The sequence below is a fragment of the Carica papaya genome, chromosome 4 (genome assembly GCF_054855325.1).
Source record: "Carica papaya isolate Zhongbai chromosome 4, ASM5485532v1, whole genome shotgun sequence".
Taxonomy (NCBI): domain Eukaryota; kingdom Viridiplantae; phylum Streptophyta; class Magnoliopsida; order Brassicales; family Caricaceae; genus Carica; species Carica papaya.
This window is the reverse complement of record NC_142312.1, coordinates 7459450-7475262: the sequence shown is the minus strand read 5'-3', so window position 1 is coordinate 7475262 and position 15813 is coordinate 7459450. Positions and strand designations below refer to the sequence as shown.

Sequence of the window (15813 nt, the reverse complement as noted above, 5' to 3'; positions counted from 1 at the left end):
TGCTGGAAATTGGTTTCCCTTATCCAAACTCTTTATACCTCCCAGTTCAATCTTGAAAGGAAGGAAACAAAGTTGACCGAAGGCAAGACCTGCAACCGCACATACTTAGGTGCAGCCATAGTCCTGGTATTCATCTAAAATAAACAGCAACATGCAAGCAAGTTATTGAATATCCATCCAAGAAGCAACCACATTGACCCCTTCATTGCATTGTTCCTGGTACTCGTGATAAATATATCCACACATCATCCAGTATGTACAATTTATGCTTGCTATTGCTAAAGATAATCCCCAAAAGAATAAAAAACTGCATTTACAAAAAGAACATAACACAAATTCTTGTTTATGTCTTTAGCGATATCATTCTAGTCATTTGAGTACAGCAAATGAGTTGGACATGAGAAAACATGATATTGGTGCATAAAGAATGATGCAGAAAGAAGAAAAAAAATCAAAGTTTCCAAAGACAGTAACTGCCAGAAACTCCCACTTCCAGCTTAAGTGAGACACAAATTGGTCCAAAAGTAGCTGACTTCAACATGAGTTTGATGCAGATTGTAAAGAAGACAGCTCATTAGGAAAAATCGACACATTCAACAGGAGATTAATCATATATATACTCAGTCATATCCCAAAACAGATTTTTAAGGAATCTGTTCAATTAGTAAAGAAAACGACATCCTAAAAACAATGTTAAGGGATATTGAAAACAGTATTATATTTAGCATTTGCTATACTGACATGACATGTAGGAAATTAGAAAAGAAGATATTTATAGAGTAGAGCACACATGACCACCCAACCCCCCTTCTTTCTGCAGAAGTCTCTTAAGAGTTAAGAGGGGAGGAAAAAAAGGGCATAAACCAAAAATAGCAAGAAATATGGGAGTTCAAAAAAGTTGACGAGAACTAGTTTCTTCAAATTTGTAACTACAATAGTGAGAATCACAAGCTTGTTCAATTCAATCATGGCATACATTGAACATGCTACATACTGCACTCTGTAGACACCTTAGTGAATAAGTATGATTTGACGAAGTTTCTTTTTGTAAAATAAAAAAATAAAAAGTATAAGATTTGACAAAGTTTCTACTAACAAACAACACAAATGGTTAAGTTGGCATCAATACAAAACATTGCAAGTCACTGTCTATTCTACTCTTATTCCTATATGATGATAGAATTTCCTACAATTTTAAACATCAAAATTTTGAAAAATGGTAAAAGATTTACTATGTGCTCATCTCTAAGTAAGTTTAAGCTCCCAGGTTGGATAAATAAGCAGTAACTTGTTTAAATAAAAATGCTTGTTATAAGAATAAGTACTTTATATTTTTGGTGAAAAGAACTAAATTTATATAGATAAGCAACCACATAATTAAAGAGATACACTTAACCAAGGGAAAAAAAAATTAAAGAAGAGCTTAAAAATGCTTAAGAACAATAAAAAACAACCCACTTGTTGAATTAGCAAACAGGTAAATAATTGAATGGGTGATTATAAGCTATTCTTAAGTAGAGCCAACCACCCTCTTAAGAATGTCCATGTCAGCTATTTTGGAGGAAAAAAAAAGGAAATCACCATGCCCATTCACATATTTTCAAAGGATAATGGTGAATTTCCTTGAGATAATTGATTATGCTATCTTTCAACTTGAAGCACCAAATATAATATAATGTGGAAAACAGGCATCAAATTTGAGACTTTCAACCTCACCAGGGCTCTTATTGGCAAAGCTTAATTGAAAAGATAAGAACTCTTCCAGATCAAGGAAGCAGGCAGGACCTCCATTATAAAATTCTGTAAGGAATAAGGATTTTGCAAGCTAAGTACAAACTTGCTTCTCTGCCCCCCAACAATGTAGGGAAGCCTGTCAAACATTATAAGCAATTGAAAACTTAGAAATTTCTCAAATAAGGCTCTAAATTCTCGAGAGATAACATTACCATTCACACGGAACTGGAGATTAAAAAAAAACCATTGGAAATTCATCTGTTCATCCAAATTTCTGTCATGCATGTCTTACATCTGAAAATTGCCAACAAGGATAAATAAATTCTACTCTGTCCTGCGTTCCTACCCTTTTGTGCAACTCAAATGGAAAACAAAAGAGACAATATATATTTTTTTCATATTTACTTTTTTTTCCTTATGAGTGACATCTTTTCCTTTTTACAGAATCCATTTCATTATACCTAAAATTGAGGTCTCACTGCTCTAGAAGCCGCTTTCCTTTCTCTCCTAGCTACTCCAAATGTATCACCACCATATCTATCTCTGTAAAAGGCAATACAGAACTGTCAGCCACCTCGTTTTAGAACGGAAAAAAAAAAACAGAAAACAAAATCCAGCCATTTAAACGATATTGAAAAAAGAGTTAGACCTCAGTATTAGGAAACCCGAGTATAGGTGAGCAGATCTATATCTGCAAGAAGCAAGATTAGAGTTCCAGTACCAGCTCACAGGCATCAAGAGACATATGAAAATACTTCTACATAGACAGGCATGTATGGATCTCCTTCATCATCATCCATTTATCTCATCTATACATATAGAAAGAAAGAAAGGAGGCATACCTTAACAGGAGGATCGGCAACTCTATAAGAATCAGCCGTCATTCCCACCAACCACAATCCAGGAAAAACATTCTGCAACAACAACCCAGAAAAAGAAGAGCAAGAACTTAATCAATCACAATAATGAAAATATGAAGAACACGGCTTTCCCTTGACAATTTATGGAGTACTCATCAAACAAGGAGGACGAAGAAGATCAACTTACATCGAGCTGTTTCTGCACAATCTTGGGACGTTTCTTGGGCCTGCGGGCCGGCCTGGAACCCGTCATGATGAAGACGTCTTCCTCAATCTCGTCCCTCGAGAGCGAAATCCAAAACTTCAACTTCTCCTTTTTCCTGTCACCTCCCGCCGCGCCTGCTGATTCCGCTGCTAATCCCCTGAGTCTCATCGATTTGGGCTCCATGCTACCCGCTCTCTGCTTCCCCTCTTGAGCTCCACAGTCGCCGCCGAACATCTCCTGCAACACCCCATTTTTGGTAGAGCAAGCAGGTCCTCTTCTAGGCCTCAAATTCCAGGGCCTCTGCACGGCCCCCTCCTCTTCCTCCTCACCTTCTACGTCCTGTTCCTCCTTTACCGGTTTGTCCCCTTCCTGTTCCCCCAAAGCCGTAACCTCTTTCTGGGTGTTCTGGGTTTGGCCGGCGGGTCTAGCGGAGGAAGAAGATGGAGTAAGAGAGGAGAACGAAAAGCGGTGGACGCGGGTAGAGCGGGATCCCACTCGCGAAGTCCTGACGGCGGAGAGATGAGCGCGGTCAGAATCGGAGTCTGGGTCTGGTTCCGATTGGCGGCGTTGGGAGTTGGGCGATGAAGTAGCGGTAGCAGTTGTGGTGGAATGGGTTCCCCACTTGAGGAAGGAGAGAGAGAAGTTGTGAAGAGGCTGCGACTTCACAGGTGCGGTTGCCATTGCATTTACATACAAAACCTACACACACATCAAATATTCAATCACATATACTGATGCAGATGAAGGCTTCTATCTGGGTAACAGAGCGATGATGGTGTTTGTGATGAGTGATGAGAGAGAAACCCTAGAGAGAAAAAGAGAGGGAGGAGCCAGAGGGTGGTGAGATGAAACCAGGGGAAGCCGATGTTTTGTTAGAGAGAGAGAGAGAGAGAGAGAGGTGATGTGTATTGTGTATGTGTAGGTGCTGCATATATTTGCAGTTTCGCACTCGCAATTCCAAAAAAAAAAAAAAAAAAAAAAAAAAAAAAAAAAAAAAACCGAAAGCGCAGATGGGCTGGGTTTCTTTTCTACGTTTACGGGATGTGTTCTTCTTCTTTAATTTGTTTTACAGATTTTACCCTTACCTTTTTCTTTATATCCTTCTATGTCCTCGATATTCTCCCTTCCAATCATGGTCCCATTGGCAAGTGCGTTTCCCATATACTTACTTTGACTTTCATCAAATAGTCTACTTTTTATTTTTTTATTTTTTTATTTTTAAAAATTAAGAGTTTGAGAGTATTTAGATGCATAAAATAATAGAAAGGTAAGAAAAGTGCATATCCCAAAATTAATACTCTTAGGAAAATTAGGTTTTAATGTCGAAATCCAAAATTTATATCACATTTTGAATAATCTTAATCGTATTTAAAGTAATTTACAAATTTGGTCAAAATTAATACTTTGACCATAAAATCGGTCCTATATGTGATTTAATTTACATATAATTAAATAAGATTGTTAACTGAGGTAAAAATAATTTATTAACATATAATTTTGAAATGTCCAAGGTTAATAGTAAGTTATTAAGATCTTATGGCAATAATTTTAAGAACAAATTATTAAATTAGTTTCAAATTTTAATATTTATTATAATTTGATCCATAATTATTTTTTATTATAATTTGATTATAAACGTTTTCTTTTTGTTTCTGTAACACCCGAAGTATATTATTATTATTATTTTTTTTTTCAATTTATTTTATTTAGTAATTATTGGAATTTTATTTGATTTTTTATTTAATTTAATTTAATTTGATTTAATTTAATGAAAATAAAAATAATAATAATGATAAAATTGGGTAAAAATATTATTTGGATTTAATTGAAATTGATTTTGAGAAAAAGTGGTGAAAATTTGGATTCTGGAGGTGTTTTTGAAAAAAAAATCGAAAATCGGGGGGTCAAAACACAATTTAGAAAAGTTGTGCCACGTCAGCAGCCACGTCAGCGGCCCGGTCAGCAGCCCCGGCCAACCAGGACGTGCTGCGTGGCAAGAAAACGCTGACCAGGGGACGGGCCACATAGGCGATCCGCGTGCGCGCGATCGGACGGCTCAGATCTGTTCCCGCGCGCACGGACGGCCCAGATCAAACATGCGCACGGACGATCCAGATTCACGCGCACGGACGGCCCAGGTTCAATCAGGTACGGACGGCCCAGATTTAATGTAACGGCCCCGGAAATTTAAAATAAAATATGTGTATTAAAAATGTTAAATGCGGAAGCGAAGTCAAAATTTCGATTAACATCCCTTACACTAAAACCAAAAACGTGCTCAAAATATAAAAGATCAAACTAACTAAAGGAGAAACTCGAAAGTAAAAGCTATGAATATGACTATGGAGTCTTTAGGCGTCCCCTTCGTCGTCTTCCTGCGGAACGGGCTCGGGAACAATGTCTTCCTGATCTGAAATGATTAAATAAGGAATGAGCTACACTAGCCCAGTAAAGACATCACGATATCTCACCGTCACGGAGGTAAATGTGGGTAGAAAACACAAAAAGACCAATGGAGCATAATTTACAACAAATCCTTTTATCAATAATAAAACTTTTACCATCCACTTACCTCGGTGAAATTCATAAAACAGTATACGAAAGCAATAACATTATCATCATCATGAAATCATATAAGTGCTTGGTATGTCAGCAGGTCAAAGCAGAACATCAATGCCCAGGTGGGTTACTTCAGCCTTTACCGATTCCAGAGTGGAAGTGGGAACATATCACCATGGACTTCGTATCGGGACTACCCAAGGCACGATCGGGACATGATGCTATATGGGTAATTGTTGACCGACTCACTAAGTATTCCCACTTCCTGGTCATCAGAACGACTGATTCTTTGGACAAGTTGGCAAGAATGTATATCCGGGAGATAGTCAGACTGCATGGAGTCCTAGTGACAGTGGTATCCGACAGGGACCCCAGATTCACTTCTCGGTTTTGGAATAGTTTTCAGCAAGCTATGGGAACAAAGCTATCTCTTAGTACTGCCTTCCACCCCCAAACTAATGGACAATCAGAGAGGACAATTCGTACGCTTGAGAATATGCTCCGAGCTTGTGTCCTTGACTCCGGGGGCCATTGGGACGACCATCTACCCCTGATAGAGTTTGCCTACAACAACAGCTACCAACCAAGCATCGGCATGGCCCCATATGAGGCGCTATACGGGCGTCCGTGCAGGTCACCGATTTGTTGGGAGGAAGTGGGCGATAGAAGATTGTTCGACCCGGAGTTGGTAGAGGAGACCACGTCCAAGATAGTTAAAATCAAGAAGAACATTCAGATAGCTCAGAGTAGGCAGAAGAGTTATGCAGATACCCGGAGGAGAGACCTAAGCTTTTGAGAAAGGCGACCGGGTGTTTCTTAAGGTCACTCCTTTCAAGGGAATTAGTAGGTTCGGCAGGAGGAGAAAATTAAACCCCAGATATATTGGACCCTTTGAAATCTTAGACAAGATTGGTACCGCTGCCTACAGACTTGCACTGCCTCTTGAGCTCTCCCGGGTTCATAACGTGTTTCACGTATCTATGCTACGTAAGTACAACTCGGACCCTTCTCATGTCTTGGCTCATGAACCGCTTCCACTCTAAGAGGACTTGTCCTATGAAGAAGTATCGGTCGGTATCACGGACCGAGAGAGCAGAATACTCCGCAACCAGGAAATATCATTTGTAAAGGTCGTGTGGCAGAACCACACGCCCAGGGAGGCTACTTGGGAACTGGAATCAGAATTTAGAGCCTAGTATTCTCATCTGTTCGATCAAGAGTAAGAGGCAAATTTGGGGGACCAAATTTCTTTAAAGGGGGAGAGTTGTAACGCCCAAACAATTGGATATTTTTGTAATTTTCTTATAAATTGTTTTTATTAAGTTTATTAAAAAAAAAAGAGCGACATGTCAGCAGCCACGTCAGCAGGCCCAGTCAGCAGTCCTGGCCAACCAGGACCTGCCACGTGGTAAGACCACGTCGACCCGGGGACGGACCACGTTGGCGATCCGCGTACGCGCAATCGGACGGACCAGATCAAACGTGCGCACGGACGGCCCAGATGTAATCACACGGACGACCCAAATTCAATCAGAACGGACGGCCCAGATTAAAACAAAATGGACGGCTGAGATCAAAAGGCAAAAGGGTATAAATAGAACCCCCACACCTGACCACAAAAACCCTAGCCGCCTGCCCCCGCCGGAGAAGACGAACCAGACGCCGGAGGAGCCGGCCGCCGCCACCCGCCGCCACACCGGGGAGATTTCCGACCGCCGATCGAGGTAAATTTCATACCCCTGACTCGTTTTTCCACGCTAAATTCCCCTGTGGCCAAATCGGAGCCAAAATCCTGGCCAAACGGCCGGAAAAGACGGCTGAAACCCAGCGGCGCCGCCGCGTCCCTCCTCGATTTTTGCCTCCGATGAGGCCCTTCCCGGCCTCCGTTTGATGCAATTTTTATATCACCATGATCACCATTCTTTTCTCTATAGGTTGATCGGAGCCGAATCACCAAAACACAAACCTCACCGGAGAACCACCGCACCCGAGAGCACCGCCGCCGGTAAGCTTCAGTTTTTCGTAATTTTTTGGCCCCCCGAGGGCCCTAGGGTTGTTTTATCGTAGGGACCGATGCAAGTGTGGCTGAATTCGGCCGGAAACGGCCGAAAACGGCCAACCCGATGCGAATCGCCGCCCAAGCGGCGGCGCCGTCGCCGGAGAACGGCGGAGTCGCCGTGCTGGAATTACGATATTGGCCGAAAGGGGCCCTGGGCCTAATTTGGATTTTTTTGGAACACGTGCAGGTACCAGTAGTGCGTTTCAGTTCCCCGGGAAAAATTCATGAAAAATTAAGGACAGCCTGTAGGCGCACTGTGAAGCCGTGTTCGGACCCCGAAACGAGTAAGGACCCCTCACCCTATTTCCTATCACGGTATTAAAGTTCAATAATGGTAAAACGGTAATTCTTGAATCGACGAATGTGTGAAATTGCTTAAGGTCGCTAATGGAGCCCGAGTCTAGTGTGTTTGTCGGTTAACTGTTATTTGACATATTTTACAGTTTTAAATGCAGTATGAGGTCTGATGTTTTCATTTCATTGTTTCGTGCGCATATTTTATTGTTTTATTGATTATGAGTTGAATGACTGAGAAACCGATGCTGTATGTTGTCTTGTTTGGCATAAATTACTGTTTTGCTTGTTTGTGTGTGAATTGATGATGCTAACTGAGGAAAAGGGGAATGAAAGGTTATGTAAATTGATAATTATATAATGTGATCAGCCTGACTAGATATCCTGGGAGATTGTGGACGGACCGGGTCCGTAGGGAACCCTACCGGGATTGTGGTCTCTCATACCGGACGGGGTATGGAGACCCTATGTGTTTTGGCGCCCATACCGGACGGGGTATGGGGACGGCCCGTTTCACCCTCATACCGGACGGAGTATTGAGGTTTATAGTTTTGGCGCCCATACCGGACGGGGTATGAGGATGGCCCTGGAATCTGATTACAAGTGTTAAGGGTTCACGGGTAGCGGGACCCCTATGGATCCCCATGGATACTAGTAGGCTGTTAAAAGAGGAAAAATATGTCGTGTAATGATTGAATTACAAAAGGCATGATAAGTATTATGTTATACAGTTTATATGATTTCATGATGATGATAATGTTATTGCTTTCGTATACTGTTTTATGAATTTCACCAAGGTAAGTGGATGGTAAAGGTTTTATTATTGATAAAAGGATTTGTTGTAAATTATGCTCCATTGGTCTTTTTGTGTTTTCTACCCACCTTTACCTCCGTGACGGTGAGATATCGTGATGTCTTTACTGGGCTAGTGTAGCTCATTCCTTATTTAATCATTTCATATCAGGAAGACATTGTTCCTGAGCCCGTTCCCGAGCCCGTTCCGCAGGAAGAAGACGAATGGGACGCCTAAAGACTCCATAGTCATATTCATAGCTTTTACTTTCGAGTTTCTCCTTTAGTTAGTTTGATCTTTTATATTTTGAGCACGTTTTTGGTTTTAGTGTAAGGGATGTTAATCGAAATTTTGACTTCGCTTCCGTATTTGACATTTTTAATACACATATTTCATTTTAAATTTCCGGGGCCATTACATTTAATCCCAATTAAATTGCGAACGAATGATCCAGATTTAATCTTGATGGACAGTTGAGATTAAAAGGCAAAGGGTATAAATAACCCCACCCACACCTGACCAAAGAAACCCTAGCCGCCAGTGCTCGCCGGAGAAGAAGAACCAGACGCCGGAGGAGCCGGCCGCCGCCACCCGCCGCCGCACCGGGGAAGTTTCCGACTGCCGATCGAGGTAAATTTTCTCCTCCCTGCTCCTTTTTCGATGCTGAGTCCGCCTATGGCCAAACCGGAGCCAAACCACCGGCCAAACGGCCGAAAAATCCAGCCGAAACCCAGCGGCACCGCCGCGCCCCCACTTGGTTTTTGCCTCTGATGAGGCCCTTCCCGGCCTCCGTTTGATTCAAATTTTATACCACTGTGATCACCGTTCTTTTCTCTACAGGTTGATCGGAGCCAAACATCAAAATGCGACTCAAGCCGGAGGAGCCGCCGCACCCGAGAGCACCGCCGCCGGTAAGTTTCGATTTTTCGGTCCACCGAGGGCCCTAAGGTTATTCTATCGCAGGGACCGATGCAAACGTGGCCGAATTCAGGTGAAAACGGCCAACCCGAGGCGAATCGCTGCCGCATCGCAGGAGCACGGCGGAGCTGCCGTGCCGGAATTGCGATATTGACCGAAAGGGGCCCTAGGTCTAATTTGGGATTTTTTGGGACACGTGCAGGTACCAGTAGTGCGTTTCAGTTTCCTGAAAAAAATTCAGGAAAAATTAGGGACCGCCTGTAGGCGCACTGTGGAGTCGAATTCAGACCCCGAAACAGGTAAGGACCCCTCACCCTATTTTCTATCACGGTATTAAAGTTTAATAAATGATAAAATGGTATTTCATGAATCAATAGATGTGTGAAATTGTTTAAGGTCGCTAATGGAGCCCGAGTCTGGTGTATTTGTCGGTCAGTTGTTGTTTGTTCTATTTTACATTTTTAAATGCAGTATGATGTATAATATTTTCAGTTCATAGTTTCGTGTGTATATATCACTGTTTTATTGATTATGGGTTGAATGACTGAGAACCTGATGTTGTGTGTTGTCTTGTTTGGCATAAACTATTGGTTTGCATGTTTGTGTGTGATTTGATGATGGTGACTGAGGAAAAAAGGAATAAAATGTTACGTGAATTGATAAATGGATAATGTCGACAACCTGATTAGATATCCTAGGAGATGGTGGACGGATCGGGTCCGTAAGGAACCCTACCAGGAACGTGGTCTCTCAAACCGGACGGGGTATGAAGACCTTCTGTGTTTTGGCGCCCATACCGGACGGGGTATGGGGACGGCCTGTTTCACCCTCATACTGGACGGGGTATTGAGGTTCATGGTTTTAGTGCCCATACCGGACGGGGTATGGGAACGGCTTTGAAATCAGGTTATAAATGTTAAGGGTTCACGGGTAGCGGGACCGCTATGGATCCCCATGGATACTAGTAGGCTGGTAAATGAGGAAAATATGTTGTTTAATGATTGAAATGCAAAGGTGTGGTAAGTATTATGTTATACAGTTCATATGATTTCATGATGATGATAATGTTATTGCTTTCATATGTTGTTTTATGGATCTCACCGAGTTAAGTGGACAGTAAAGGTTTTTATGTTAATAAACGAGTTTATTATAAATTATGCTTCATTGGTCTTTTTTGTGTTTTCTACCCACCTTTACCTCCGTGGTGGTGAGATAGTGTGATGTCTTTACTGGGCTGGTGTAACTAATTCCTTACTTAACCATTTCATATTAGGAAGACATTGTTTCCGAGCCCGTTCCGCAGGAAGACGGCAAAGGGGACGCCTAAAGACTCCGTAGTTATATTTATAGTTCTTATTTTCGAGTATCTCTTTTAGTTAGTTTGTTCTTTTATATTTTGAGCATGTTTTTGGTTTTTGTGTAATGGATGTTAATCAAAATTTTTATTATACTTCCGCATTTGACATTTTTAATACACATATTTCATTCTAAATTTCCGGGGCCGTTACAGTTTCAAACATCCAATTTCATTTCATTTCCTAATTAAAAAAAATCTGAAACTTATTAAATCAAATTTAATACTTTAAGAAAATAATTCAAAAGAATAAATTTAACTAATTAATTAAATTAATCAATTAGTAACAATAAAGTAATAGAAACAATTAATTTAATCGATTAGTTAAAATTATTTTTTGAACTTTTTTTTAGAATATTTAAACATGATCGAACCAGTTTTAACTTTTCTATTAAGAAATAGAAGAAAACTACATATTTAAAATATATAAAAAAATATTGTAATAAAAATTATTTAAAAATTAAATTATAATAAGTATCAAATTTCGAGATTTTAACCTCTACAATAATAACATTGATAATATATATATATATATATATAATAAGATGATGGTGGCCAATGGAAGTTGTCAATGACTAAGCCCTTATGAATTAGATATTCATGGTCAAACTCATGTCTCATGGTTAATTGTCATAAAAAAAACCCCAAATTGATTTAGTTGGCAAGTGTCTCAGTCTCACTTGTCACATGCATCATGCCTTTTCACCACGTTTTCCATGTGTTATACACTGTTATAATCATGTTACATATATTTTATTTCATTAGACGTATCATGTGTTCTACATTTTCGTTAAGTCAATTAATGAAAGTATAATTAAGAAAGTTATTCTTCATCTAATGTTTCTTTGATCATGTATGAGGATAATGTTTAATCTATTACTAGTCTCGTATCTTACAATTATTTTTTGCAATACTATTGATAATATGATTGTAGATTTTTATTTTTTGGTAGTATTATGTGGTTTGGTTTTACTTATTTATATAGGACACTATTCACATTTTTTTTTACATATTTACTATTATTTATATGTGTGTGTGTGTATATATATATTACTGTACTTTATGCTCCCTAGTTTATAATGTATGGCTTTAGCTTAAAACATGTTTTATTTATAACCTGTTGGACCTAATCAATGCTTGTGATATGATGATTGAGTCACTTACATTTATTAGGAGTCTATTAGAGGCAAAAAGCCACATAAATCGATGCACCCATTCATGCATATAAAGTCCAAATTATTCTCTACATAGAGTTAAGGATATGCACGTAGGGCCTAATAAGGTAGTCATAAGCTGGCTTAACCTAGAGGGTCTCATCACTTGAATAGCTACATGTAATCTTGTCCCTACTCTCATTATCCCTCCTAAAATAAACATGGGAAATTTTAAGATAGATCTTGGTTGGAAGGAGATTCACAAACTCCTCTCATTTCTAAACACCATCCTCATTGATGTAGGAGGCAACATTCTTCTCGAGATTTGGACCTAGAATGTTTCCATTATTATAAAGGATAACAAACCATCAGATGACCACATATCAGAGCATAAATTAATTTTTTTTCCTATTCTTAATGTCTATCTTAGTCTGACTTTTAATACCTAGATATACTTGAGAAGAATTTTCAAAGTTCTTGAGCTCCCTCGAGGAAGCTGATTAACATCAATGGCATTCTTAGTAGGTAAATATTTAACCTTTGGGATTTTGGCCAAAAGAATATGGTGTTCATGGAGAAGACACCATACCAGTTTTATGAGGAAAGCACCATTTTGGGTTTTATATCCTTAATACCCATACCACTTTTATCTTTAGATTGACACACCCTACTCTAATTAACAAGAGGGATACACCTTTGTCTCACATGGTATCTCCACATGAAATCTTACCTAAGCTTATCAATATAGTTCAAAATGAGATTAGGTAATATGGTCAATTACATGATGTACGTAAGGATAAAAGATGCCACTAATATAATAAGGTTTTTCTCCTAGCCATGAAGAGGTGGGGATTTGTCAACCCACCAAATTGGAATAAATTGATTGTCAATCTCTAGTGCATGGTGTTAGTACCCATAATATGGATGAGTGGGATGCTTAAGTACTTTTCAAAATTGTTCGTAGAGGGAATGGTACTAATATAACACCCTGGCCGGAAATTTGACCTGTGATAATTTTATAATTAATAAAATAATATATTAAAATAATTTAATTTTTATTCTATTTTAATTTTGTGAAATTTTTAAAAAAAATGAATTTAACGATGAAATTAAAAATAATTTTAGAAAAAAGGGAGAAAATGTGAATAAAGAGGGACGTTTTTGAAAGAAAAATTTAAAACAGGAGGTAAAATTTCAAAAAAGAAAAATCTGGCCACGTTAGCAGCAATGACAAGTCAGAATGCGATGCGTGGTGGAGACACTGACATCGGTTCCATGCAGGCAATCCGCATGCCTGGGTGATCTGACGGTCTAGATCGCATCTTGCGCACACGAACGACTCGGATCTGTTTCCTCTTCAGACATAATCGAACTGATGAGATTGATTATGACGGACGGTCCTGCTCGCACACGTGATTCACATAAACAGGTAACGATCGATAGTTCTCCTTGCTCCATGTCGACTCAAACGGACAGTTTAGATCTAATGAAAATGAGTATTTAAACTCCTTTTCACAAAGAACCAAAACCCTAGCCGATAGAGGGGTGACCAGAGAAAAAGAAGAATGATGGTCGAGAAGTGAACCAAATGTCAGAGAAGGAAACCAACCACCATTGTTGCTGCACCAGAGTCACCACCGACGCTGAAAAGGTAAGATTTTCCTCCCATCTACTTGGAATTTAATCCTAAATCTCCCTATGCTCATATTGAAGCTGAAAGGCTGACAGGTGAGTAGAAAAATACGAGCGAAGCTCGACCGAGCTGCCGCAGCCAAAATCTAAAACCCCCTCTGATTAGTCCCTTCCTATTTTTCGTTTTTCATAATTTTTTGGTTGTTGTGTTCCTCGTTTCATTCTTATGCAGGTTAGCCAAAGAAACACTCTAACCGCAACGAAGGAACAGTAGAACTGTCGCACCCAGAGACCCTTCCATCAGTAGGGTTTCAGTTTTTGCCTTTTCCAGCCAGCATAGGCCTTCTAACTTGGTTTTTTGCATGTTTCCATGCAAAACAGGCCAAAATCGGCCTAAACCAGCCGAAAACGGCTAGGCTGAGAGGAATCCCCATCGCGAACGACAGAGCCAGAGTTGGAGCACAGTGGCAGCGTCGTGCCGGAACCTTAAATTGGCCAAAAAAGTTTTAAAATACTTAATTTTGACTTTTTAGAATATTTTTGGATACGTGACAAATATTTTAATTTTCGCAGGAAAAATTCAGGAAACTCAGAGACTGCCAGGAGGCGCAGTGAAAAGTAGAATATTTCGAACACCGATCCGAGATAAAAATCTCTCATCATTTTTTTCGTTATGGTAGATTGAAGCTTAATAATCAATAATATTATTTTTTGTAAAAATTAAAAAAATCATAAAATTACAGTTCACTAGTGGAGTCGGAATTAGTCAGTACAAAATTGCTTACTTTATCTATATTTTTCATTGGTTGCTAGACTGTTATTGTTGCTTACTGCATGTACTTTAATTCATAGGTTTAATTGCTTTTTGTTTATTGATTGTCCAACTGTTATTTTTATCTGTTGGCTATTTTGAAATAAATGCCCTAATTATATTTTTTAATTGTTAAAGTGTGAATTTTTATTGTTTGCTTAAATGTTGTTATGTTGATCTGTAATTATGAAATAGGATGTTGGTATGCAATTGGTGATTGGTTGATGATGCGAACTCATGTATGAAAGACTTACTAGGTACCTTGAGAAAGGGCGAACGTGTAATGACCCCGGAATGTCCAAAGAAAATAAATTATAAATTAAGCGCGGAAGTAAAATGAATGGTTAACGTTTACATTCCTTATATAATAACTTAAACTACCAAATAGTGCTACGAAAATTACTCTTTTGAAAGAAATATAAAAAAATAAGGAAATAAGCGAAAAATAAATAAAACTCGCATCCTATTCGCAACCTTCTTGTGGATCATGCTCTGGATCCTAATCCTCTTGATCTGAAATGGTTAAATAAGAAATGAGCTATACTAGTCTAGTGAGAATATCACACTACTCACTGACATAAAAATGAAGGTTAGTAGAAAATCAAAACAACTAATAGAATATTTAATTAAATAAATGCATTTATTAATAACAAAACAATTTACCGTCCACTTACCGCAACGAGATTTATAAAAACATCCTATAGAGACAGTAACATAGCAGTTATCATGATTTTATATGGAATCGGTATCCTGCACACATTATAAATCCTTATTCAATAAATCAAACAACAATTGTCCCTTTTCATCAGCCTGCTGGTATCCATGGGAGTTCATAGGGATGTCTCTGTTAGTGAACCCTTTCCTTTAACATTCTCAATTAACGAGCCGTCCCCATACCCCGTTCGGTATGAGCACCAAATTACTAAACCTCAATATCATGTCCGGTATGAGGGTGAAATGGGTCATCCCCATACCATGTCCGGTATGAGCGCCAAATTACCAAGTCTCGATACCCCATTCGGTATAAGACAGTTCACGGTATGGTTTTCTATTGTACCCGGTTCGTCCACCATTTCTCAAGATACTCAGTAAGGCTGTCGTTTCATCTATTTACTTAATGACACAATTTTCTATTTTTTCTTCAGTCTCTATTTCCCAATTTAATGGTAATCACATAAATCAAACAATACATACATTCAAAACTATAAAATCGATCAATGAAATACTATCATGATATTAACTGTAAAATAATTCAACATAATCAACAATATATAATTTTCGATTCTGCATCCATTAGTAACCCGTAACTAATTATGAATATTTTCTAAATTATACAAAATACCCTATTATTATTTATTTAAACTTCAATTTCATAACAGAGAATAGGATGAGAGATTCTTACTCAATTTGATGTCCAAAAGGTTAAGATGTTGACTGCGC

The 15813-nt window shown here is 39.0% G+C and overlaps 1 protein-coding gene across 6 annotated transcripts; it reads right to left on the bottom strand.

Annotated features, from left to right (window-relative positions):
- Nucleotides 1-1960: 1960 nt before the first annotated feature.
- LOC110811464 (chromogranin (DUF1639)) lies at nucleotides 1961-3713 on the bottom strand. 6 transcript variants are annotated; one of them, XR_015818373.1, is made up of 5 exons: nucleotides 2782-3713; nucleotides 2577-2648; nucleotides 2384-2491; nucleotides 2196-2277; nucleotides 1961-2028 (listed from the first exon to the last, which is right to left on the bottom strand). XR_015818373.1 is itself a non-coding variant. In XM_022037978.2 (4 exons), the coding sequence occupies exons 1-3, from the start codon at nucleotides 3478-3480 to the stop codon at nucleotides 2420-2422; spliced, it is 777 nt and encodes a 258-aa protein (XP_021893670.1). In that variant the 5' UTR covers nucleotides 3481-3712; the 3' UTR covers nucleotides 1961-2277; nucleotides 2384-2419. The 6 variants fall into 6 exon arrangements, 2 of the variants coding, with proteins under 2 accessions (XP_021893670.1, XP_021893671.1); XR_015818374.1 differs by having other exon boundaries at nucleotides 2384-2425; nucleotides 2782-3712; XR_002539151.2 differs by having other exon boundaries at nucleotides 1961-2277.
- Between the last annotated feature and the right edge of the window lie 12100 nt (nucleotides 3714-15813).

Bases quoted from the DNA above. Each gene is read 5' to 3' on its own strand.
- LOC110811464 (XM_022037978.2), bottom strand. From the start codon at position 3,480: ATGGCAACCGCACCTGTGAAGTCGCAGCCTCTTCACAACTTCTCTCTC. The intron at 2,649-2,781 runs GTAAGTTGATCT...TTGTTGTTGCAG, and splicing joins TTGTGCAGAAACAGCTCGAT to AATGTTTTTCCTGGATTGTG.